Raw genomic sequence first — 24363 nt, 5'->3', positions numbered from 1 at the left:
TGCCCCTCAGCTGGCATGGAATATGGGCAGGGTGTGGGGCTGCAGCAGCACCCTGAGGTGGGACAGGGATAAGGAGGAGGGTGAAAGCCCCAGGCAGGGCAGAGAGCTGCTGTGGAGCAGCACCCAGAGCTTTATTATGAGGCAAACCATCCTTGCCAGGGCACATGGCAATGACATGTGCCCCTTCCCTCCACCAATACCCCATGATGCCCAGCCCTGCAGCCATCCTCAGTCCTAGCACACATGCAGGGGCCGAGCTGTGCCAGTGACTGTGAATCGTGCGCTCAGCACCTCTGAGGGCACCCGCATCTGCTGGGCTGGCTGCTGCCCACCAGCAAAAAGGGTGAAGGTGCCAGGCTCGAGGTGCCAGTCCTGTGCCCAGACAGCACGCTGCTCAGCCACCACCTGGAAGGACAGCTTGGTCTCCTGGCCAGCCGGCACAGCCACGCGTCGGAAAGCTACCAGCTGCCAGCGGGGCACTGGCACAGATGACTGCTCCCACCGCAGGTACAGCTGCACCACCTGTCCAGAGGGATGGGAGTCAGTGCCAACAGCACCCACCAGCTGCCCACCTGGCAGCAGGGATCCTGGCTGTATCAATATGCCCTATGGCCACCTCACTTTAGAGCAGCCCTGCTCACCTCCTCGCCATCCCGCTGCCCCGTGTTCTCCAGCACCACAGACACAGAGAGGTTGGCACATATGGGCAGCACCGGAGGGTTCAGCACCAGGTCCCGGTAGCGGAAGGTGGTGTAGGACAGCCCGTAGCCGAAGGGGTAGAGCGGGGCCTCCTGCCCGTAGTACCGGTACGTCCGCCCCGCCATGGTGTAGTTCTCCATTGGTGGCACCTGCAGGACATAGGGCCGGTAGAGCAGGGCAGGGCTGCATGGCCATGGTCAAGCATCATCCCTGCATCCTGCAGCTCCCCTGGCCACCGGGGCAGGGAAAGGCTACTGGTGCCACCAGCTGCCCCAGCCTTACCTGGTGCATGCCCGCAGGCCACGTGGCTGGCAGCCTGCCGGCTGGGTTAGCCCCCGGCTCGCCCAGCAGGACCCTGGCAATGGCAAGGCCGGTGGCCTGGGCAGGGAAGAAGCATGCCAGGATGGCCCTCACACCCTCGTGTGCCTGTGCCCAGCTCACGTCCAGGGGCCCGGCATTGAAGAGCAGCAGGATGACAGGACGTCCAGCAGCTGCGGGGAGATGGCTGTCACCAAGAGCCCTGTGCTAGTGCTGCTCAGGCAGCTCTGGGGTGCCCCATGGGTGGACAACACCTTGGGGTGTTGTGGTTCCCTGAACCCCAGCCCATCACCACCCTCTCTTGGCTGGCCTCGACCCAGATGACTCCAGGGAGTGCCAGGAGCCATGCCCCGCAGAGCCCCTACCTGCCTGCACCACATCCTGCAGCAGGTCCAGCTGGTGGCCAGGCAGGGACAGGTCCCTCCGATCCTTTGCTTCTGTTTCCACATCTATCCCTGCATGGGGACAGCCAAGACACAGCCCCTTACACCCCACCCAGGGCACCACGGATGGTTGGGGCAGAGAAGCACTAGCCATCTCAGGGAGCTTATGGGGACCTCTTTCTCTCCTGGAGCCAGGTGCTGCTCATCCTTAGGCTGAGCCCACCCAAGACCCTCCTGATTCCCACCTACCTGTCCCCAGGCAGACCACCACTACATCAGCTGCCCCTGCTGCAGCCACCACCTCTACCCGTGAGTACCAGTGGCACCGTGGATCATGGCAGCCTGCTGCGAAGGTGACGTTGGCTGGCAGCATCTCCAGCCCCCTCCTGCACCAGAAAAGAGCAGAGGGTGTAGGACTGCTGTGCCCCAGGCTTGGGACACCTTGGGGACAATCCTCCCTTGCTCCAGCCCCCAGAGTAGGGTCAAGCAGCTCCAGCAGCTGCCTCAGGCAGTGCCCAAGACTAGGGGATATAGGTGGCATCGTGTTGTCTCACCGGGGAGTGTAGATGTACTGCGGCTCGGGCACCGGTGCATAGTCCCCAAACAGCACCCGTGGGTTGTCAGCGAAGGGACCCACCACCTGTGGAAGGCAGAGGAGTGAGGGTGGGCAACAGCAGCCCTGTGCCACACAGCCTGTGGCTCTCCAAACAAGGAGACACCTGTGTGCCTGGGGTATGCAGCCAGCAGCCGTGGGTCACCATGTCCCCTTGACAGCCTCTGTGCACAGTGCTCACCACAAGGCGCTTGCCAAGCAGGTCCTGAGCCCGGAGAGGCAGCGTCCCCTGCGTGTTCTTCAGCAGCACGAAGCTCTTGACAGCAGCTTCCAGTGAAAGGTTGCGGTGCTCAGGGCTCTGCACAACGCTCAGGTCCAGGTCGCTGTAGGGGTTCATGGCCGGGGGGTCGAACTCCCCCAGCCGCATCCGTGTGTAGAAGAGGGGTCGGACGCGGTCACGCAGCATCTGTTGAGACCCCCACACCAAAATATCAGCTGCACTTGGCAGAGGCAGCTCTGGCTCCCTGCCTGTGCCCCTGGCTCCCTGCCTGTGCCCCTGGCCCTGCTCCTCCTGGCCCACCTGCAGTGTGATGTTGCCCATGGCCAGAGCCTTCGGGATGTGTGTGAAGACGTTGTTTCTCGTGCCATAGGAGAGCTCCAGGTTGCAGCCAGCGTTCAGCGAGGCTGCAGTTTTGGCGAGAAGAGAAACCACCCATGATGGCTGCACAGTGCCCAGGGACCCTGCACCCGTCCTGTGAGCTCACCAACCGCTGTCTCCAGAAAGCTGTGGGTGTAGTGGTGCCCCAGCATGATGAGCTCCAGGGCTCCCTCATCGCTCACCACGTAGCCCTTGAAGCCCCATTCGCCACGCAGGATGTCCGTCAGCAGCTTCTTGTTGGCACAGGCAGGAACACCATTGATCCTGTCAGACAGGGGATGGGGCAGCCTGGTGCCAGCTGGGCACTGACCACCCCACAAGCAGCCGAGCCTGTGCACCCCTCTCAGTACCTGTTGTAGCTGCACATGAAGCTGTAGGAGCCGGCACGCACACAGGCCTGGAACTGGGGCAGGAAGGTGGTGCGCAGGTCCCGCTCCAGCACCTGCAAGGGCCACATCACAGGGTGGCAGTCAGCTCCTGGTGGGGGGCTGCTTGCCACCCCATGACCTCACCACCCTGCCAGGCCCCCCACCATGCTCACTTTGGCATCGAAGCTGAGCCTGGAGACAGGGATGTTCTCAGGGCCTCCATGCACACTGAAGTGCTTGCAGCCAGCACTGGCCTTGATGTAGCGAGGGTGCTGGCCCTGCAGTCCCTGCACAAAGCTGCGGGCCAGCTCCCCACTCAGGAATGGATCTTCCCCGTAGGTCTCCTGGCCGAGAGGCAGGCAGGTCACCATTGGGACCCCCAGCCCCACAGCCCTGCAGCCACACCCAGCCAGTCAGCCATGGTCCCGTGTAGCCAGAGCCTGGGTCGGGGCTGCTCCCTGCCCCATGCTGGCACCTGGTTCCTGCCCCACAGTGGGTGCCTCATGATGTTGAGGACTGGGCTGAAGCAGCTCAGCCCTGTGTGGTCACCGTAGCGGCCGGTGGCGTCGAAGTTGTTGTGCTTGGCTCTCACCTCGGTGGCAGTGGCGTTGGCCACCCGGTAGATGAGCTCGGGGCTGTGGGGAGAGTGTGGGAATGTTGGGGGTTGCAGGTGAGGGCACCCATCCTATAGGGACATGTAGTGCATCCCCAGGTGTCCCATCCTGCGGGGCCATGTCCCAGGTGGATCCCAGGTGTCTCATCCCGCGGCTGCCACTCCTTGGGGACCCATACCATGGGCATTCCTGGGCGCCCCATCTCGTGGGGTCCATGCCCTGGGCTCCCATCCCCGGTGCCGGTACCTGAAGGTTGCAGCGAGCCCCAGCGCCTGGGGGAAAGCTGTGGCCCATCCCGGTGCCTCCGCGTCGCCCCGCAAACACTCCGTGTTCCAGTTGTAGGGCCCGATGCCCAGCCGCGGGATGGGGGGTGCGGGGCCGTTCCCCATCGCTCCCCCCCTCGCTACCTGCGGGCCAACGGCGCTGAGCGGGAGAGTCCCGGGGAGGTCCCAGGAGCGTCCCGGGGGAACCCCGCCGCCCCCTCACCTGCAGCACCATCTCGGAGGGGCTCAGCCGGCCCAGCAGGTCGTCGAGGCGGCGGTGCCAGGGCAGCGCCGGGTCCTGGAACGGGAAGGGACCGGGTGAGGGCTCGAGCCGGACCGGGCCGGCGCCTAGCACCACGCACAGCAGCACGGCCGCGGCCCGGAGTCTCGCCGGACCGGACGGGGGCGCGAATAGGCACGGCATGGCACGGCTCCGTCCCCGGGATCTGCCCGTCCTGTCCCGGCGCTCTGAGGCCACGGCGATGGGCGCAGTAGGGCGGAGCAGGCTGCCTCTCGGGCCTGCGCCCGCCGAACGGGGCGGAGCGGAGCGGGGCGGGACGGGGCATTTCGAACACGGAGGTCCCGGGGTCGGGGGATGCCGCTACCGGAGGTCCCAGGGTAGCAAATGCTGGAATGGAGTATGCCGGTATGAAGGATGCTGGTACCAGAGGTCTCGGGGTGGGGGATGCTGGTGCCGGGGGTCCCGGGGCACTGTCGGGTCCGTGGACCGAAGCTCCTGGTCCTCCCCAGTCGTGCTGTCCAAATCCCACATATGCAGCCTGAGGACACAGTATAAGGCTGGGCGGTGGCTCCAGCCTGAACTGGCATCGGGCCCAGACAGGTGACTCCCTGACCACCAAAGGCTGGCACAGCATGATCCAGAGCAGCATGTGTGGCCCTGGCAGCCCCCGGGCACATGGCAATATTTGCTCTGTGGTTTTCCCACGTGGCCACTGGCACAGAAGAAAGGTCATGGTGGCAGCTGAGGTTTGGCTTGGCACCAGCCAAAGGGCCTACAGAGATCCATGACTTCACATAGGTCAGCTTGGTGGCCACCTGGTTCTGGTAGACGTGTTCCTACCCCAGCATGGTGGCCATGGAGTCCCCACTGCCTCCAACTTTGCCCTCTCCTAGATGCTGCTCTGCAGCTGAGAGATGCACTGGTGAGAGAGAGCAGAGCACGTAACAGCCATTTGACTCCCAGCGCTGGGATGGGGCTGGCAGCAGGAGCAGGGCCAGTGACCCTAGGCTGCTCTCCTGTGCTTTTGGGCTGGAAGTCGGGGGAGCAGAGACACCTCTGCCTCTCTGGCAGCATGTCCTGCTCCTGCCAGGGCTGGAGGTGATGCTGGCGGCTCCCCAGCCTGGATCAGAGCTGGTATCAGGCCGTGGGGCTTGCAGTCCACAGGCTGCACATCCCTAGCCATGTAAGGCAATGCCCGCAGGTCAGCCACAGCCTGGAGAGACTGGCTGGCCCCCACACTCCCAGCACTGTTGGCAGGGACAGCAATCAGCCACCCAGCTGCTGGATTCCTGAGCAGGTGGCAGGGTGGGTCCTGTTGACAGCTCCCTCTGCACCCAGAGCAGATCTTACCCGGTGCTGCCTCTCTCGCTGCCTTGAGCAAGGGTCAGTGGTCAGGCCCTGTGACCTGTCAAGTCCAGAGACACACCCCAATAACCAAACACCCGGGCAGCGGACAGTTGCTAGCTGAGGCTGGGGCTTGGGTGACTGTGCTGGCTGGGGGGGAAGGCCCGGGGGGCAGGGAAGAGGCCAGTACCGAGCCACAATAACAGCAGGATCTACCGCCCCCGGTGCACCGGGGAAGCGAACCGTTTCCCCGACCAGGCCTCTGCTTGGACTCCGTGCGGAGCTGTTCGCCCAGCAATACCCCTCGCTGCCACCAGCACGGCTGGGCGCACCAGGGGGGCTCGCTCGAGGCCGGGCAGCGACTGTCTGCCGTCTCGATTTCAGCAAGGACCGCTCACAGAGAGCACGGCCACAGTCCCCGCCGTCGTCCCACGCAGGAGTCCCCTGCTACAAACCCGGGGGAGGGAGAGCGGATAGAGCCCCTCGCAGCAGCCCCGGGAGCGGAGGGGACAAGACCGCTCCGAGCGCAGACAGTGGAAGGTGGTCAGAGGCGCCCTCTGGCGGCACAATCCCCACATGCCCACAACGACGGTGACGTGTCTCGGCACGCCGGGACTTGTAGGCACCGCAGTCACGAGGAAAACAGCGCCCACCCCTCCGCCCTCGGCGCGCATGCGCTCAGCGCTGCCGCGTTGCATTCTGGGACGTGTAGTTCAGCGGGGAGGGAACGGCGGTGCCGAAAGCGCTGCGCGAACTACGAGTCCAGTCGTGCCCCGCGGCGTGGAGCGAAGCGGAGCGGAGCGAGGCGGCCGGGCCCAGGCGGGCCGGGGACGCAGCGGGCCGGGCAGGATGTCGCGCCAGGCCGGCCGCGGCACCGAGAGCAAGAAAATGGTAACGGCGGCGCTGCAGCGCCTGAGGGGCCGGGCGAGCCCCGGCGGGACTAGGTCTGGCGGACCTGGGGCGGGGGGGTTCTGGAGGAGGAGGTGGAGGCCCAGCCCGGTTGTCAGACCAAGGCCCGCGGCTTTGCCCGCCCGCCGCTGGGCCGCGCTGCCCGCCTCGGTTCGTGAGGTGGGCTCGGCGGGACCGGCCCCTCCGCCGGCGCCGCCCGCCCCTCTCTGGGCTGTCAGCTGCGGGGCGGGAACCGTTCGGCTGTCCATTTATTACCCCTTTGCCGCCTGCCACGGAGGCCCGTCAGCGGTGTGGAGTGGAGGGCGCGGTGCAACGGGAGCCGAGAAGCCCGCACGGCTTGTAAACGGGCTCGGTCTGAAGCGCCCGGTACCCGCAGCTTCTCCCAGCGGGACATCCCGGCACCTCCGCGCTGCGAAGCTGAGCAGCCGGCTGCGTGTGCGGGGATCAGCGGCCAGACGGGGCGGGACGCTTCTGTTCCTGGAAACTTGTCAGTCAGAACGCGGCTGCTTTCCTGGCGCCTTTGCTCCTTCTAACCACATTCCATGTTATCTGTCTGAGAAGTGGAGAACAAACCTGTAGAGCTGAGGTCTAACTCTGAGCCAAAGCAGATCGAATTAATGAGTTTTGGATGCAATGTCAGTATTTGAAAGCAAGTAGTAAAAAGGAGATACTGGTTTTGGGTTTTCTTTCCCTCCCTTTCTGGCCCTGTTGAGGGCTCAGCAGAGGCCAGGCAGCTGCCTGCTCCTGCCACCTCTGCAGCATGAGGGACTCCTTAAATACCATGATTTTTATTTAAGGAATTGGTGTTCCTCCATCAGGATTCTGACACTTTGGAGCCACGAAATATATTGTTGAGACTGCACTGGTCTGCAACACAAAGCCCAGAAATAATGCAGAAACCATCAGGCACTTGAATTCCACTGCAAGGCCTGAAAATGGAGAGTTTGTTTACAAATATGTCTTAGAAATTTGCCATCTTACAACACTTTAAACTTCACTGAGCAGCAGCATTGCAGGAGGTAACTGTGACCAGCACTGGATTTGCACTCCGGGGCTGATAACACTGACAGCTTCCTGGCTTTACCCAGTAACTGACAAGATCTTGGACTGCTAACAGCTGGGTTTCCTCCATCCATTCACCCCCTACTCTCTCCAGCTGCCAAGCCCTGTCTCTACTAAAATTACTGAAATCCTTACACACAGCCTAACCTTTTCTACATGTTTGTTAAATTCTCTGCCAAATGTCTGACTCTGCCAGTTGAGCTGAAGGAGCTTTCCGCCTTGTTGGGTTGTGAACTTGCACAACCTTTATCTTTCCAAGGTGAAAACAGGATTGTGAGTTAAAAAAAAACCAAAACAACAACAAAAAAAAACTCCTCAAAGAATGTTTCAATTCTTTAAATCTGGAATTAGGTGAAAAGCACCAAGCAAGGAGCCTGACTGCTCCTTTTCACCTGCTGAGAGCCTTTGGGGAGCTGATCGCTGTTGTGGAGTATAAGGACAAGGTGGAATTCCCTTTGTGTCTTCTGACAAGCCTGGTTTCTAGCAGTGGAATGTTTGGGAGTGATTTCTCCTCTTTTTTTTGGTTGGGAATGATGTGTGGTCAGTGTTGTTAACTCTGATGTTGTCTCTTTTCCCTTCCTTTCTGCCCGCTGCTGCTTTCATTCTGTAGTATTGGTATTTGCCATTCATTTCACCTTCTGCATCTATGCATCTCATGGTAGGTGATAGGCTTTTAATCCCAGATTAGACTCTCTGCTCTTTCTGAATGTTAAAACTGAAAGCAGAAGTTAATTCTCACAGTTTATTTGTGCCTGCAAACACTCCAGGATCTGTGAAAAGCTAAAGCCTGCTGTAGCTTTTTTGTTTTGCAGCCTTTAATGACTGTGTTAGTCACTGGTCTGGCTTCGTGGCTCACAAGAAAACACTCTTGGACATAGCTGCTTCAGGTTGGAATGGTGCTGCAGGGGAGGAGATGCCTTCCCTTGATGTTTTCTGCAAATCAGGCCACTTCACAAAGAAAGCCCATCCTGGCCAGGCCCAGAGAGCCTCTGTGCACAGATCTGAGCTGAGCCAGCATTGTCCTTGCTGTTCCTCTTCTGGTCTGAGGAGCTGTTTTTAATGCATGAAGCAAACTACATGCCTAGAAAACTTTTGAGGGCCCAGGCAGGTCTTGTCTCCTCTTGGTAGCTGAATATAATAAATATGTGAATGAATGAGCATTTTCTGTCCCCTTGAGAGGAGCACAAATGGAACCTACCAAGTGTTGACTGCTTGCAGCTCAGTGATGAAACACAGATAATACTTTGAGCCAGTTTTTACCTCCAGGTCTGTGGCTGAAATAAATCCAGGTCACCTGGAGGTGATCAGCAGCATGCAAAATGACCTTGAGGTGTCACTGCAGTTGTCCAGGGATCATTAAAGCAGAGGGACATTAACTGGCAGCTAAGAATGGCTGCAGAGCGTGAGCAGCCTCCTGGCTTCAGGTCAGGATTCTTAATGGGAAGTGCTGTGTGGAGAGGGAGAGAAAGGAAGTGCTCAGTCGTTCCTAGTCAAAAGAGGATTTCTCTTTCCAAGGAGACAGAGGTGACCTTGCCAAAACAGGAGCTGGGATCTCTCCTTGTTAAGCAGCAAATTCCTTTGGGACAGCAGGCTTTTGTGCTCCCTCTCCGGGCCAGCGGAAGCAGCGCCGCACACGGCAGCAGGCAGTGAGTGCTTGGTCACTTTCCTTTTTGCCTTGTGTTGAATCCCTTCTGCTCTGCCTAGAACTCAGAGCTCTTCACGCTGACCTATGGTGCTCTGGTGACCCAGCTCTGCAAGGACTATGAGAATGATGAGGATGTCAACAAGCAGCTCGACAAAATGTGAGTGGCCCTGCTGCAGCAGGGAGCTCAGGGTGGCAGCAGGCACCTCTGCTGCGCTGAAGCCTGGCAGGCTGAGCTGTGCTTGGGTGGGGTATTTTATTTTCTGAAGCCACATTTGCTCTTCCCCACTCTGCAGCTGTTGCTTTTCTGGATGTTTGCAGGGGTTACAACATTGGGGTTCGGCTCATAGAGGACTTCCTGGCCCGGTCCAACGTTGGGAGGTGCCACGACTTCCGTGAGACCGCCGATGTCATCGCAAAGGTAATCACCAGGGTGCAGCTCTGCACCCGAGGGTGGAGTGCTTGCTACTCACAGGACTGCTTTGACTGAGGTTTTGGGGGAGGAAAAAAGGGAGAATTAGATCCCTAACTGCTGCTGAGTGGTGGGAGTTGGGAGGAAGACGTGGGGCTCTGGAGCCCTTTAGAACAAAGATCAAAGCTGTGCTGCTGCTCCGTGGGCTGTGTTGTTGTTCATACTCTGTTTGACGTAACAGATAGCATTTAAAATGTACCTGGGCATCACTCCAAGCATCACCAACTGGAGTCCTGGAGGCGATGAGTTCTCCCTGATCTTGGAAAATAACCCCTTGGTGGACTTCGTGGAGCTCCCTGACAACCACTCCTCTCTCATCTATTCCAACTTGTTGTGTGGAGTGCTGCGAGGTGCCCTGGAAATGGTGAGGCAGCCTCACTCTCCTCATGAGGTCTAAGAATAACCAAGGGTTCAGCAGATACTTTGGTGTTTAGTCTGTGTCTGTGATTTCTGTATTTGCTTTGGGCTTGAAGCTCATTCCCAGGAGGAGAGCAGAGCTACGGGAGCACTCAGCTGCCCTGCATATGGCAGCTGTGAGTCCCAGAGGTGCTGCCCAGGGCTCTTCATCTTATGACCCAAGCACTAGCAGCACCTCCTTGAATTTTAATGAAGCTGCAGAATCCTCACTTTGTAACTGCTGAGAGCTCCAGGTGGGAGCTGGCTGGAACAAGAGCCCAGCTTTGTCTCAGGTTTTGGAATCTGTTCCGATTATCTTGCTTAGCTGAAATGTTTGAGGAGCACATGGGGCAGGATGCACAGCTCTGGGCAATAGGGTTAGCTGGGCCCTGATTTCTGCTCTGCTCTCCCATCTCCAGCAGTCCCAGTCTTGCTGTAGGAGGTACTCCTGCTGAGGGAAGGTGCCTGCTCTCCACCATGTAGGCCACAGTGTACGTGGAGGGTGTGATCATGACAATAATGAGCATTCCCTAGAGCTCTGCAAGGCACATCCTGCCCTCAGAGTCCCTGAGCTGGTGCCTCATGATCAGATATTCCTAGAGAAGGGAGGTAACAGCTCCTCTCTCCCATCACCCAGGTTCAGATGGCTGTGGATGTGAAGTTTGTCCAGGACACGCTGAAGGGTGACAGCGTCACCGAGATCCGCATGAAGTTCATCAGGAGGATCGAAGACAATCTCCCGGCTGGTGAAGAGTGACCTTCAGCCCATTCTTCCTTTGGGACTGGAGGGGACCAGCTGGGTTTGGCCATTAGCTTTTGTGACAGGGATCTAGTGCCCCTCTACATGCAGATGGACTCACCACTGACTGTTTAAGATGTTATTATATTCTTCTACTTCCTTCCATCTCCTGCAGAGGACGATTGTCTGCTCGCCGTTTGTTCCACAGGTTCATTCTGAAGCATTTTCGTGGGTGATGTCTTTTCATATTCCCCTGGGGACTCTTTCTATGCTTAGTTTCTAATTGTGATGTTTGGTTGTGCAAGAACCACTGCTCAAATCTGCATCCAAGTTCTACTACCAGAGTTGGAGACCAAGCTGTTAAGAGCCCACTGGTTCACTGTTAAACACTGTCCTTAAAAGAGGGGTTAGAATTCATTCCAAGATCAGCACGTGGTATTTCTGTAGCCCAAGCTGGCTTCCTGCATTTTGTTCTGGAGTTACTGGTAACACACAAGCTTGGTACAAAGGGGATGCTGTGGGAGAGCTGGCACTGTGTGGGAGGTTCCTTTTCTCTGGGAGCAGCAGCATCACACAGCACTGGCAGGTTCCAGAGGTCCAGGTAGCCTCAGCCTTTGTGGTTTCTCTTCCCCATCCGTCTCCTGATTCCCTTCTGGAAGGGCAGGACCATCGTGGTGGAGAAAAGGAGAAAGAGGCTGAAGTGCCACCGGTGTTTGCAGTCTGTGCACAGCCCAGGGGCTTCCTGGCAAGTCCAGGAACAACAGAAAAATGCTTTCAGCAGGGTGAGTCTGTTCTGTTACACTGTGCAAACACTGCTGGGTGGGGAGGTGGTGCTGGGCTGGATCCTTGCAGATGTTTAGGCTACCACACAATTTCCCCTGTTAGTTGAGTTGGCAAAGCCTGGGCGGCCTGGAGCACCTGCTGCTCTGGAAAACAAACACAAGGGTAGTGTTAGAGCTCAAAGAGTGAGAGATTGGAAAATCCACTTCCTCTGCCCCCCTGCTCAGCCAGAAGGGCAGCTCTCCAGTCACTTTACATACCATGAAGGCAAATCCACAGGCAACAGGGAGCTTAAAACTGATCCTGGCTCTCCACAGGAGTTGGGTGGCTCAAGCACCTTTGTGGGTTTGTGCCTGAGTGTAAGGTGAGAGGGAGGAAGCTGCCACCTAGGCTGCCATTCACTCAGCTTCTCTGGATCAACATGGGGTCACTTGGGTGCTGCACAGCTCACCTCATCCCTTTTTGTGGCCAAATGAGTCCCTCTGGGGGGAGGTTTGCCCTGCAAAGGGGCAGCAAGTTGCTGTACAAGCAGTTGCAGGATGGCACTGGGGAAGGGGGTGGCCGATGGCTTTGGAGGCAGAGCTGCCAGCGTTCTGTTGCAGGGATCAGAAAGATCCTTTTGTTGTTGTTTTTTCCTCGTTGGCCATTCTAAGTCATTTTAAGGCTGCATTTTGGAAGCAATTTCATTAAAAGAATCTCAGTGTCAGCTCTGGTGTCCTCCTGCCTTTCTGTTGGGTGACAGATGCCAGAGTGGAGCAGGGCTGGCAGGGCGACGGCAGCCCTGCAGCAAGAATGCGGCTGCTGGCGTGGTGAAAGCTGCTCCTGAGGGGAACCTGCCCCATATTCAGTGCACAGAGGGGCTGGGGGTGGGGGTGGGACTAGGGGGGCTGATGGGCAGCACTGGGAAACCAGACAGTCAATGTTTGCTTTGAGGAGGGGCCTTTTTCTGCCCCATTGATACTCATGTATGTGCATGGGCACTCACAAGGACTCACCACTGCCAGTCTGAGGCAGCACTGAGACCTGCTGGTTGTGGGTATTCATGGTGGTGAAAAAATCACCTCAAAGACATCTGAGCACCCCCAGGACAGTGCCCTGGCCACTGCCAGTCCCACGGAAGAGGCAGTGGCAGCTTGTGCAGCAAAGCAGCTTTTTGGCTGGAGCTGCTGAGCATCCTGTGTCAGCCACCCAGCTGGTGGCCAGAGCCAAACCTTGCCAGCCAGAACAGCCTCCAACATCCCCAAAACTCACCTGGGTCCTGAGGTGGCCTCTGGGGACTGTCCCCAAGTGTCTGGGAGGCCCCAGGTCAGTGATGTCACAGCTGGAAGGGGATTCTTTTGCAGTGGGTCCTCTTTCCTCCTTCAACAAGCAAGGGAAGGCTTTTGCCCCCATGGGGAGTGGGTCCCAGCTCCCTCTGGGAAGTAGAGCTGTGCAGTCATTTGGGGCAAGTGGGTCAAAACCAGCCCAGACCCTCTGGAAGAAGAAAAAGCAAAAGCTACATTAAGTAAATTAAAACTGTCTACTACTGAGCAGCTCGTTGTAGACAAGGGAGAATATGCAAAAAGCTCTGTTTGAAACCTACTAAATATTACCATGTGCTGTTTATAGGAAACAAATGGGGAAAGGCATGCTGCACCAATAAAACCCCAAACATGCTTGGAGTTGGACTAAAGCCTTTCCACGGCTCTAGGTTATTGAATACCCTCTGCTTTCATGTGGTGCCAGCCCTGACCCCTGGACACATACCACAGAGGGGAAAGTTGACTTGTGGGAATAATAGACATTCCTGGAGAAGGATTTAACCTGGCAGGAAAAGAGGAGGCTCTCAGCCTCTTGTATCCTTGCGTGGTATTGGAGATGACAACAGCAACGAGTCGAGGAGGGGACGTGGGACACAGGCTGGCTGTGGGGCTGCAGAGTGATGCTGCCAGAGTCCAGGGCCTGGGACAAGCCCCTTGCCATGCCCCCTGCCATGCCTGCTCCCTGCCTGCTCCCGCCACCCCCCCATGATGGCAGCAGATGGACTCAGCCTCACCCAGAGCTTGTGCCACGTCCCAGCCCCATCCCAGGCTCCCAGGGCCATGGGTTGCCAAGGCTCTAGTTGTGACATGGTGCCCATGGAGGGCACAAGCAGCTTCTACAGCCCTTACCTTTCTCCAGCACCATTTCTTCCTGTGGGCAAGCAGGACTTTGGCTGCTGTTCTGATGGTATGCACTGGCAGGAGCCAAAGTCCAATGTATGATTTACCAGGGTCCAGCTTAAGGGTTTAAGCCAGTTCACCTCCCCAGCATGAGGACAACCCGGCTGCCACTCCCAGCTTGCCCAGGGTTTGTCTCCTGCTTTGCTGCTGGCAGCTGGTGAGGGCTGTTTGCTGCTGCCCTGCTCTGACCACACAGCACAGAGTGGCAGAGCTGCCACTGAGCTCAGCCATGCTCTGCACCACCTCATGCCCACAGCACCCTCACCCCACCCTCACATCAGTTGGGAGATCCTTTCTTCCTTCACTGGTGGCAACCAGAGCTCCCAGTCCTGCTTCTGCCACCTAAAGCAGCTCTGGGCACCATCCCTTTGAGATCCCAGAGCTCAGCACCCACAGATGGGGCAGGGATGGTGCTGGGAGGGGATCCTGGCCGGGATGGGGAATCTCTCCGGGAGGGAAGCGTTTCCGGACTGGTGTCCTCAGTGCCGGGGCAGCTCCCACAGCTTTCAGCCAGATGTGCTTGGCTGGGGTGCCAGGAGCTTGCTGGGGCCGTGTGAAGGATGCTTCACCCACCAGGGCTTGTGCACCAGGGATGGCAGCTCCTCTGCATGGCTGGCATGGTGCTGGTGGCCCTGAGCAGCCACAGCATGGGCAGTACCAGTGGGGATGGGCTGGTACCCTCTGCTCACAGCTCAACACTCAAGCCCCACATGCTTGGGATGCTCAGCCACAGCTCCTCAGGTGCTCTGGCCCCACATCCCAGCTGCAGCTGTGCATTGAAAAGCTTCTGGCCACTGGCAGCATCAGGCAAGAGCATGCCCAAGGTGTGGGTTCAGGCAGGACCCTCCCTGCCCAATCTGTTCCTATTCTGCCCAGTATGGCCGAGCATATCCCTGCACTTGGCACCACACAGGTAACAAATGAAGCTGTTCTCTGCCTCACAGCAGCCTGGCAGGTTTGGGTCTGTGGGTGCTGTAACAAACCTGCCCAGGCCCCAGGCTACTGCAAGGCACAGGCAGCTCACAAAACCCTTCCCCAAGACACAGCCATGCTGCAAAACCACTGCCCTGCCCCAAACGTGGCTTCCAAAGCTGGCAATGACTGCTGGCAGCAGCAGCGGGTCAGGGCAGCCCTTTGGCGACACTCCCTGGCACCCACCCTCCTGCAACATCCCTTGCCAGGGCTGAGGAAGAGGAGGAGGAAGCTGCAGTTCCTCTCCTCGGGCCAGGGGACACAGGAGCCGCCCCAGCAACGCTGCTGGGAGCTCTGCCACGTTTTGGTGGCGTTTGGTATTTCGGGTGAAAAGGGAAGGAGGCTCCATTGTTCCTCTTTCATTGTTCTGTGTTTCCTAAGCAGGACAGACACCCTCCTCCCACGCTCTGCCCGGCTGCGGAGCCGATCCAGCCCTTGGAGAGCCGCCGCTGCAGCGCAGGCATCTGCGAATGTGCTGGGGAATGGAAACCAAGCGAAAAACGTCCCCGGGGGCTCCTGGGCACAGACTGGACCCCCAACACGTGCAGGGGACTCGATTTGTTTCGGTGTCCCCCCGCACCCGGCCGGGGCCATGCTCCCGAGTCACCGCACCTCACAGCAGCCGTTCGTGCCAGGCTGCGATGGGAAAGCACAGCCCTGGGCACCAGCAGGACAGTCACAGGAGGATAGACTGGCACCAGCCACGCCCTGCCACCGGTCCCAGTGCAAGGACATCACTGCTCTCCTGACCACGGGATGGTCCGGCCGTGCCCACCACACCTCCCCCCAGGCAGCCAGCCAGAGCCCATCCTTTCTGCCTTTCTCCCTGCGGCTTCACTGCTCAGTTTCTCCTCCTGCTCCACACAACTAAACCCCAATAATTAAAACCACAGCAGCTATTGTCCTGCCGGCAGCAGCGCCCTGGCCCCTCCGGAAGCTGCCCGGGCTGCAGGATGCAGTACTGGGACACGGTCCGGTGGGACCAGGCTCCATCTGAACGGGTGCAGGAATGCTGGCAGGATGAGATCAGCCCTTGCAGCTGCTTTGCACCACGAACGCTGAAGCCATGAGCTCACTGTCAGCCCAGGAGCAACGACCCCAGAGAGACCTGGGCAGCCCCCATCCAGCCTTTCCAAACAAAGACCCTGGAGAATTCCTGGGCAGCCCCCTCCCAGCCTTTCCAAATGCTGCCAAATTTCCAGGGGCTGGTTCCCAAATGCAGCCAGGGCTGAGAGTCCAGCTCGGGGAGATTTGCACCAAGGCAGCTCAGAAAGCTGCTGGTGTTGAGCAGCCTTGGCCTGTGCCAAGAGCTTCAGCTGCAGGCTAGGAGCAGACAGGCATTTTGATGAGAAATGTTTGTTTTCTTTTAAAATAGTTTTAATTGTGGCTTCCAAGGAATGGAGCTGCTGAAATGGTTTGTGCTTCCCTGGCCACAGCAAGCAGGGTTTCGAAGGACATCCAACCCATCCCAGGGAGCTGCTCCCAGCCCATCCCTGGGCTGACCCAGGCTTCTGAACACAGTGATGGAGCTTTTTTCCTCACCCCAGGAAACCCAGCCCCTCCTCAGCTGTCCCCAGAGCTGCCAATTTCTAGATTGAATCTTTCCTCCAGCATTTCAAGCCTGCAGCGCCCTGTCCTGCAGCAGTGCCTGGGGTGAGAGGTTGTTTTTCAAACACTTCGTGCCAGCCACCGATGGCACCGACCAGGGGCCTCACAGGAACCCCCAGGACACATCCCTGACTCCATCCCCCCCCATGGTGAGCAGCTCACCACCAGCAGGACCCAGCTGGATGCCTGGATGGAGGGACTGGGCTGTGGTCAAGGCTTCCAAACAGTTAACAGTCAGAGAAGCCAAAGAATTGAAAAATTCAAACTCCTTCCCCTCCACAAAAGCAGCAAAGCCCCAGAAGTTCATCTCAGCCCAGGACCCCGTTGGCTGTCACACGTGGGCAGCCAAGGCAGGGAAGCTTGCTTGGGGAAAGTGCTCACAGAACAATGTCTCTTTTTTTCCAGGAAAAAAACATATTGCTTTTGTTTTAATTGGCACTAGCAGTGACATCCAAGGGCTGGCAGAGAAGCTGCTGGGCATGGGGCTGGCTCTGGCCTGGGCTGTGGCTCCATGTCTGGGCAGCATTGCTCCCCCAGGTCCTGCAGTGGTGAGCCTTTGCTGGGAAGATGTTTGAGCAAGATGCCACTGAGGAGCTGGAGGAGCATCCCCTGCAGAAGGGAGAAACCCAGCAGCTTTCTCGAGAGCAGAGCACCAAAACCTGATGGGACCTCTGCCTGCCTGGTGTGGAGGATCAAAAAAGAGCTCGGAGTGAGCAAAGTGGCAGTGGCATCTGTCCTGGGCTCTTGCATGTCCCCCCCAGACTCCATCATCCCCCTACCCTATTATCCTGCATCCCAAGCTCCTTTATCTCCTTACCCTGGGCTCTGACTCTCCCCTGCCCTCCTGCATCTTCTTACCCTGGGCTGTGACATTCCCTTCGCCTCCTGCATCCCATTACCCCAGGCTCCAGTATCCCCCTCGACCTTGGGCTCCCACATCCCCTGACCTCCTGCATACCTCCAGGCTCCAGCATCCCTCCAGCTCCAGCATCTCCACCAGGCTGGACACAGAGGGCTATGCCACTGGTGCTGGCTGTCAGCCAGGGAGTGGAGCATTACAAGGGACAGCTGGACCGGGGAGCAGAGCCCAAGGAATGAGGAAGGCGAGGAGAGGGCATCGTGGTGGAAAGGGCTTGGCACAGGCTGTGGAAAATGGAGGCCTAGAGAAATGTGACAGCAGGCAGGACTGGCTGGGAGCACCACACAGGCATAGTTAAGCCTTCAAGCCTGCCATTGTTCTCCCCTAATTATTCCCACTCCCTGAGTATTACACCCCATAATTCAGGAAAGCTGAGTAATGGAAGAAACAACAGCAATTTTAATCTCTCAGTACCGGTGGTCTCTACCCAAAAATGCTTTCAAGAGCTCTGCGGTTGCGACTTCCTCGGCTCGGTGGGCAGTGCAGGGGAGGGAGAGCACAGCCACCGGCCCACGGCCGGCAGGAGGTGAGCAGGGGAGCAGGGATGGGACTGGGACCTGCCCCCAGGTGATGGGAGAAGAGCAGGAGGAGCAGGCTGTGTTCTGGGAGCATGCCTGCCAGGTACCACAGGAGCCTGTGCCAGCAGCCAGGATGGCTTTGGGGTGATCCCCGGTGAGAGCAGCTCCTTGCACCATTATGGGGGGACCATGGCTGGCGCAGATGTCACTGGGGGGGACCAGAGCTGGGCAAGGCACTTGCCTTGCAGCACCAGCAATTTATCTTCTGCTCTTGGCTGGACCACAGAGAGCTGGGTGTCAGTTTTTGGTCCAAACATGTTTTCCTTACTGGGAACTGGCTTTCAGGAAAGGAAATTCTGATCTCCCTAGAAATGCTCTTGCTTTTCAGCAAAAGCCACCGTGGGTTTGTTCCCTGAGGAGCAAGCTTTTGGGTGAACACATTCCCACTCCTGCAGGGAACAAGACCAGGAGTCAGAACTGGCAGCATCCAGGTGCTCCGGAGGAGTCCATGCAGGGAGGACCTCCAGCCCTGCCCTTACCCCTCTACCCAGCTGCATCTAGGCACCTGCACCTCCTCCCAGCCCTGCTCCCACCACAGCTCTGAGCACTAGCTAAGCAGCTGGGGTGTGTGTATGTGTAAAATGAACTCCCCAGCTAATGTACCATCACTTTCCACCAATTCTTGAGGGGCAAGGACCAGAGGGTTGGCAGCAGCACCCACAGTGTGGCCAGAACACCTGTACTGGGCACAGTTCTGCTGTGCCACACTGCTGCCCTAGGAGAGAAGCAAAGCACTGTGTGCAGGGACTGGGCATCCCTTGGGAGCACCCTGAGGGGCATCCTCCAGTGTCCTGGGCACATCCTGCAGGAAGCATCCTTTGCCTCCATCCATCCATGGATCACTCCCTCCTCAGCTCCAAGCCACAATGGAACTATCAGAACAAGTGCAGCTCTGCCCTGCCCAGGTGTCTGCAGGCAGGGCAGCTACCTGTCATGAATTACATCCATCATTTTCCTTCCCTTTTGAAGTTTCAGAACTAGCAGCACTGAACCCAAGAGCCAAGGAGCTCCCCAGGCCACCAGTGACTCGCCAGCCTGAGGAACCATCACAACCCATGGCAGGGATCATGCCAGGAGCCAAGGGGACTGAGCCAGTGGTTTCAAGACACAGTTTAGCATCACTTCTCAGCAGCTGAGCTATAATTATGGCTGCACAATGCTCAGCTCCCTGCTACATCCAGCAAAGCTTTGCCAGAGGTCACATCCTTGCCCCAGGTACAAGCCGGGGCGATGTCTCCGCTGCAGCATCCCTCGAAGCCACATGACAATCCCTGCACCCTGGGGTAGAGGTCACCCTGCAGCCAGCCCTTAGTGACTCTCAGCTCAAGCTGCTGCATCTTCAAGCTCTGCCCTTTGGCGTCTCCCAGAGGTCCCCCAGCACGGGCCATGGTGGCCCAAAGGTGGCCGTGGTGGCGGCAGCAGGGCGAGCTGCCTCTGTGTGGTCTGCAGCCATCTGGATGTACTTACAGCACTGCTGCAGCAATTGTGAAAAGATCAAAAATCTTCAGGCCAACCTTGATTCCCAGTGCATTTTTTGCATTTTTGAGGACTCAAAGTCTAAAACCTGACAGCAGGGAGGGGGTGCTGCCTGCACAGCCTGGGAGAGCTCTGCTCAGCACTGCCAGACTCTGTGAGACCCCCACCAGATCCCGGGGAATGACCTCAAGGAGCTGCTCTGCTCTCTGTGACCCAGCACATGGAGCTGCCACCGTTTCTGCTGGAGTGGGGTCAGGATCCCCAACCAGGACCCTGAGGCTCTCATTTGCAGCAGCAGAAGGGAGCATTTCAGGTCTCCCCATCCCTGAGGTCAGGAAAGATAGCAAGGAGACACCAACACCATGTCTGCCCCCAGTGATGTCCCCACTTCTGGACAGCTACCTTCACCCCACAGGGCTGCTGACCCCCACAGAAGCTCCTTGCCTGGCCAAGAGGAGGGTATCCTGGCATGGAGGTGAGGTGATGCTGATTTACCAGCACCATGCCACCTCCATCTGTGCTGGCCAGTGCCAGGGTTCAGACACCTGGGCTTTAGGTGCCCCATGGCACAAATTGACCCTGTAGAGGCTGCTGCCACATGCAACCCCAGCCCCACCAGCTACTTGTTTGCCCCTCCCTGCATCCTGAGCACTTCTGCCTCACCCCAGCAGAAAGCTTCCAGCTGTTTCTGTCCCCTCTACCACCTGCCAGCAAAGGGAGGATGAAGTGAACATGCCCAGGAGCCAGCACCAGCACCCACTTGAGCCCATGGGGTACATCCAGCCCTGGGTCCAAGGCTGCAGCAGCCATGTCTTGTATTTGTGCTGGGAAAAGGAAAGGGCAGGGATCAGGGTGCTGGTTCCAAAGCACATTACACTCAGCACAAAGCCACCACCAGGTCACACTCACTGTGCAGGGTTCAGGCAGGGTCATTCCACAGCCAGCACCAGGCACAGGCAGCAGCAACAGCACACAGTCGAGCCCCAGCCATGCTGCTGAGGCAGCTCCCACCCAAACAGGGCTCTCAGCTGTGGTGTTTTAAGAGCAAATCAAGGAAAAGGCCTCAGGTGAGACCATTCTGCCTGAGCCCCACTGCACTGCAGGAGCCATCCCAGTTCACCCCACTGCCCATCCCAGACTGGTACCAGTCTGCGTGCACCGAATGTGAGGGAGATTTATCCCTAGGCATGGAAAGGGTTAAACCTTCTCTTCCTCCCCAGTGAGGTGCCCAGTGCTCACTCCTGGGACTGCATTCCCAGTATAACCTCCCAGAAACAACAAGTCCAACACCATGGCACTGCAGCAGCCTGGCACCACCTCACCGTGGCACCAGGCTTGGCTCTGGCAGCTCTCACACTGGGCAAACTGGACATGGTGTGGGCAGCTGGAGAGGCATCATGCTGCTGTGTGCTGAGCCACATGGGACACCTCAGCATGCCTGGCAAAGGTGCCAGGACCTGCTGGCACTGCTCTCCACATGTGTGCACAGCCCTGGCACATTTGCCCTGCAGAAAAGAGAGGTGCAGCCCCAGTAACGGGGTGGCAGTGGGGGCAAGGGGAGCCAGGTTGCCACTGCTCTGCCAGTCCCTGCCCATGCTGTCTGCATGGGGCAGTCACTGACAGGCACAGGACTCGTTTGGCTCCTCCCTTGTGCCACCTGGAAAGGGCTCACTCGCTGTTCCACAACTAAAATAACAAATCATTTCATAGAGGGCAGGAGCTGCCAGGAGCTCTGTGGTGCCAGGGCAAGCAGCCTCCTGCACCCCATCCCTGGTGCTGGCACAAACCCTGGCATGGGCATGCCTCAATCGTACCCATGTGGTTCCCATCAGCACAGACAAAGGGGTCAAGTGATGGAGAAGGAGAAAAGGGACACCAGGGGCAAGAGCTGACCTGTCCTCATGGTTGCCTGTCCCTGTCGATGCTCACCTTGCCACAGGGACCCCGAGCCCCACAGCGACTCTTCAGAGGGGCTCTGTGCAGTGCTGGGGGCTGTAGCAGCCCTGGCACACCTGGCTGCCATCCACATCCTGCAGCCCTGCCCCTGGTGATGCCATAGCCAAGCACTGGACTTCCTCTGGGAACAGCAGCTGCACCCCAGTTTCCTTTCCTGGGAGGCTGATGGGAACCAGCCCAGCTCTCTGCCCCCTGCCCTGTCCTCCACAGCTCCTCACACACTGTCTGGCCTTGCTGCCAGCTCTGGGGGTGCCAAAGGACGCAGCCCCTCACCAGCAGCCATTGAGCAGGGCCTCCACCTGCTGACAGCCCCAACAGTGGAACAGTGAATAAAAATCATCAAGCAACAAGTGCCCTTCCCCAGGTCGTGCCCTGCTGCCTGTCCCTAAGTGCCCAGCCTGCTGCTGAGGGCTGGATGGGGACTGGGGGATGCTGAGCTGAGGGGGAGCATGAGCCCGGAGCCCCCCAGGACCTGGGCTCTGTGCCTCTGTTCCTCCAGCTGGACCTCCTCAGAGAATGACCCCCATAAAACGAAGCAGCAGCTGTTTGGTGGATAATAAAAGGTTATTTTTTTTGCTCTTTTACAACTAGTTTACTGCATGAACGTTTCAGCAGCGCAGCAGAGCACCGGGAGCGGCAAACCTCCTCTTGTGCTGCTCTGCTCTCCAGGAAGGTCAGCAGAACCCCAGGGCAGCTCCCAGATGGGCTGCAGGACCCTGGGATGGGTCCCAAGCTCCCATGGGATGGGTCCCCAGCTCCCATGGGATCAGTGTGCAGATGGCAGCACCTTGGTCACTGGTGCAGGAATGGCACAAGGCAAAGGGATGCAATCTGGGACGATGACAGCAGCTTGGGGACTCTGCTGCTGATGGCTCCTCTCCTGAGCCACACTCCATCAGGGATGGGTGCTGGGGGTAGCCTTATCCCAGGGATGGAGCAGCCCCTGGCACCCAGGGCCTCTGCTCCCCTGCTGGCAGATTTACTAGCTCATAGCCAGGGGTGTTTATGGTGGGCTGGAATGTGCCTCCCCAGCATGTGATGAGTTTACAACGTGCCAAGGAGTGGATTTATTCCTGCCCTGCTGGAATCACAGCAGCCACAGAGGTGTAGGGTGGGGAGAGGTGCCAGGAGAGGGTGTGTGTGGGGGGCACCTGGGGCCCATGGGGCTGGGGCATCATGGGGATGGTGCCTGGCTGTGGCTGTTATCCATTACCTTGAGCTGTGGTGAGCACTGGGGCAGCCACAACTCCTTCAGAGTTCCTGGGGAGCTGGGTTTGGTTGGGTGAGGCTGGGAGGTGCTCTCCCAATAGACTTCATGCTCACAAATGCTGCTGTTCCCTGGTAGCTGCATTTTGCCTCCTCCCCTCCTGCCCCAACAGAACATGGAGCCTGATGTGTGAGGACATCCATGGGTAGGGCTGCTCTTACCACATCTCCTGGCTGCTCTTGGGGGACCACAGCCATGGGTGAGGTGAGCAGTGCAACCTCCTGAAGAAGGCAAAAGGGAATTAAAGTGTCCAGGAAAAACACCACCCAGGGGGGTGTTCACTGGGAATCTCCCTAGTCTGCTGCCCCAGAATCACGCTGTGGGCTGGTTTCCATCAGCTGCCCTCACGGTGATGGGCAGGAGGCAAGAGCTCCAAACCCAGCCAGCACAGGAGCAGCTGCTGCTGCTGTTCACATCCCTGGGTCCGTGCTGAGCTGTTTCAAGCCAGACCCTGCAGCAGTGTTTCTGTGTCTGCTGTGCATTTGCTGTGTTTGACAGTGGTTGGGGTCACCTCACCTCCCACCCCATCCCAACACCTCACTGAGACAAGAGGCTGCCCCGTGCTGGCTGACTGCACGGTCAGGGCATGGCCAAGCCCTCTGGGACACCCCACTGCTGGCCTGCAACCCTTGAGCAGTGTGGTGCCAGAGACACCATGCTCCTGCTCTTGCTCCAACTCCTGCTTCCTCTCACCAGTACTGCCCAGAAGCCCTCCTCCTCCTCCTCTTCCTCCTTTTCGCTCCCTGAACTGCAGCAGTTGAGCTTTGCTGCTCACTGGCTCTGAGCAAATATTTGCCTAAGAAGGGCCAGCAGCTTCCACAGCTACCATGGGCAGAGGTTTAACCTCCAGCTCCTCTACAGTTCTCAGTCCAACGTGCCCTTGCCAAGCAGCGGTCTCGGGCCCAGCAGCTCCCACCTGGGCTGGCTCTCTGCAGAAGGGGGAGCTGTGGAAACCTTAGGTGAGTGCAGTTTTTCCATGCAGATGTATATAGGAGCGGAGTCAGCTGCCAAAGTAAATACAACCCTTCCCTTTCCAAAAATGTCCTCCAGGAATTGTAAAGGATCCTGGAGCAAGAATTCTGTCTCAGATCCTTTATGCTTTCTATCGGGGGAAGTGTATAAACCCGCTGCTTCTCAGCTCCAGCAAAGCCAACGTGCTGAGAGTGTTGTTTTTATGAGATGCACCAAAGGCACAGGGAGCAGGAGCTGTGGCCATGTGTACCCCGGGCAGGGCTTACACAGAAAAACAATCCCAGTAAAGAGCTTTATAGCCACCAAGGAATGTGGAACCTCCACCAGCCCGGCCGAAGCTTGCAAAGCTAATTGCTTTGGGATTTGCTCTTTAGGGGGGGTCAAGTCTCCATGGTTGCTGCCTCAGAGGGTCCCAGCTGCCCTTGCGGTTCATTAGGATGCCGAACCAGAGATGCTTTTCGGAGGCTGCAGCCGTTGTGGGGTAAAAGGGAAGGAGCCCTGCGGTTCCCAGCTCCAGCCCTGCCTTCTCCCATTACAGATGGGGACCCTTCCTGCCCTGGCGGGGTCCCTGCCTGGAGCCGATGGTGGCTGTGGTGGCCCCACGGCTGCTGTGGGTGCAGAGCTTGTCTCCTGCTAACTGACCCACGCCGCCCAGCCCGGGCAGAACCTCTGGGGCAGAGACACAGGGGATGCTTCTGGGGGGCTGATGCATCCTCGTGTCTTGCAGGATGAAAGGTTTGCGGTGATGCTCTGGCGTCATACCTGGTGATGCTCTGGCAGAGCAGCAGCCCTGGGATGCTGTGACCGCAGCCACCGCAGCTGCCGCCCCAGGCCCCAGCTGCCCTCTGTGTTTTCTTTGCTGATCTTTTCTTGCTCGTTTAAGTGACTTTGGAAAATGGGATTTTGGCTCTTAAATCGTTCAGGGGCTTTTGAAAATTCGACTCTAAATACTTTCCGAAGTGCATTTGTATGA

The 24363-nt window shown here is 58.1% G+C and overlaps 2 protein-coding genes across 3 annotated transcripts; one reads left to right on the top strand and one right to left on the bottom strand.

The window, feature by feature from the left end:
• Positions 1-118: 118 nt before the first annotated feature.
• On the bottom strand, positions 119-4684 carry LOC104307421 (uncharacterized). The gene is given in 16 exon segments (XM_054170898.1): positions 119-522; positions 642-848; positions 982-1190; positions 1383-1472; positions 1650-1786; positions 1955-2040; positions 2195-2419; positions 2534-2637; positions 2718-2875; positions 2962-3053; positions 3153-3323; positions 3455-3614; positions 3840-4000; positions 4080-4311; positions 4313-4368; positions 4370-4684. Coding segments are annotated over 16 exon segments (2691 nt in total). The 3' UTR covers positions 119-234.
• Positions 4685-6219: 1535 nt separating this feature from the next.
• TRAPPC3 (trafficking protein particle complex subunit 3) lies at positions 6220-11430 on the top strand. Of its 2 annotated transcripts, none has more exons than XM_054170825.1 (5): positions 6220-6332; positions 9117-9214; positions 9376-9475; positions 9708-9890; positions 10560-11430. In XM_054170825.1, the coding sequence occupies exons 1-5, from the start codon at positions 6291-6293 to the stop codon at positions 10677-10679; spliced, it is 543 nt and encodes a 180-aa protein (XP_054026800.1). In that variant the 5' UTR covers positions 6220-6290; the 3' UTR covers positions 10680-11430. The 2 variants fall into 2 exon arrangements, with proteins under 2 accessions (XP_054026800.1, XP_054026802.1); XM_054170827.1 differs by lacking the exon at positions 6220-6332 and adding an exon at positions 7731-8070.
• The last annotated feature ends 12933 nt before the right edge of the window (positions 11431-24363 follow it).

This window comes from Dryobates pubescens, chromosome 20 (assembly GCF_014839835.1).
Source record: "Dryobates pubescens isolate bDryPub1 chromosome 20, bDryPub1.pri, whole genome shotgun sequence".
Taxonomy (NCBI): Eukaryota; Metazoa; Chordata; class Aves; order Piciformes; family Picidae; genus Dryobates; species Dryobates pubescens.
This window is presented reverse-complemented; position numbering and strand designations above follow the sequence as displayed.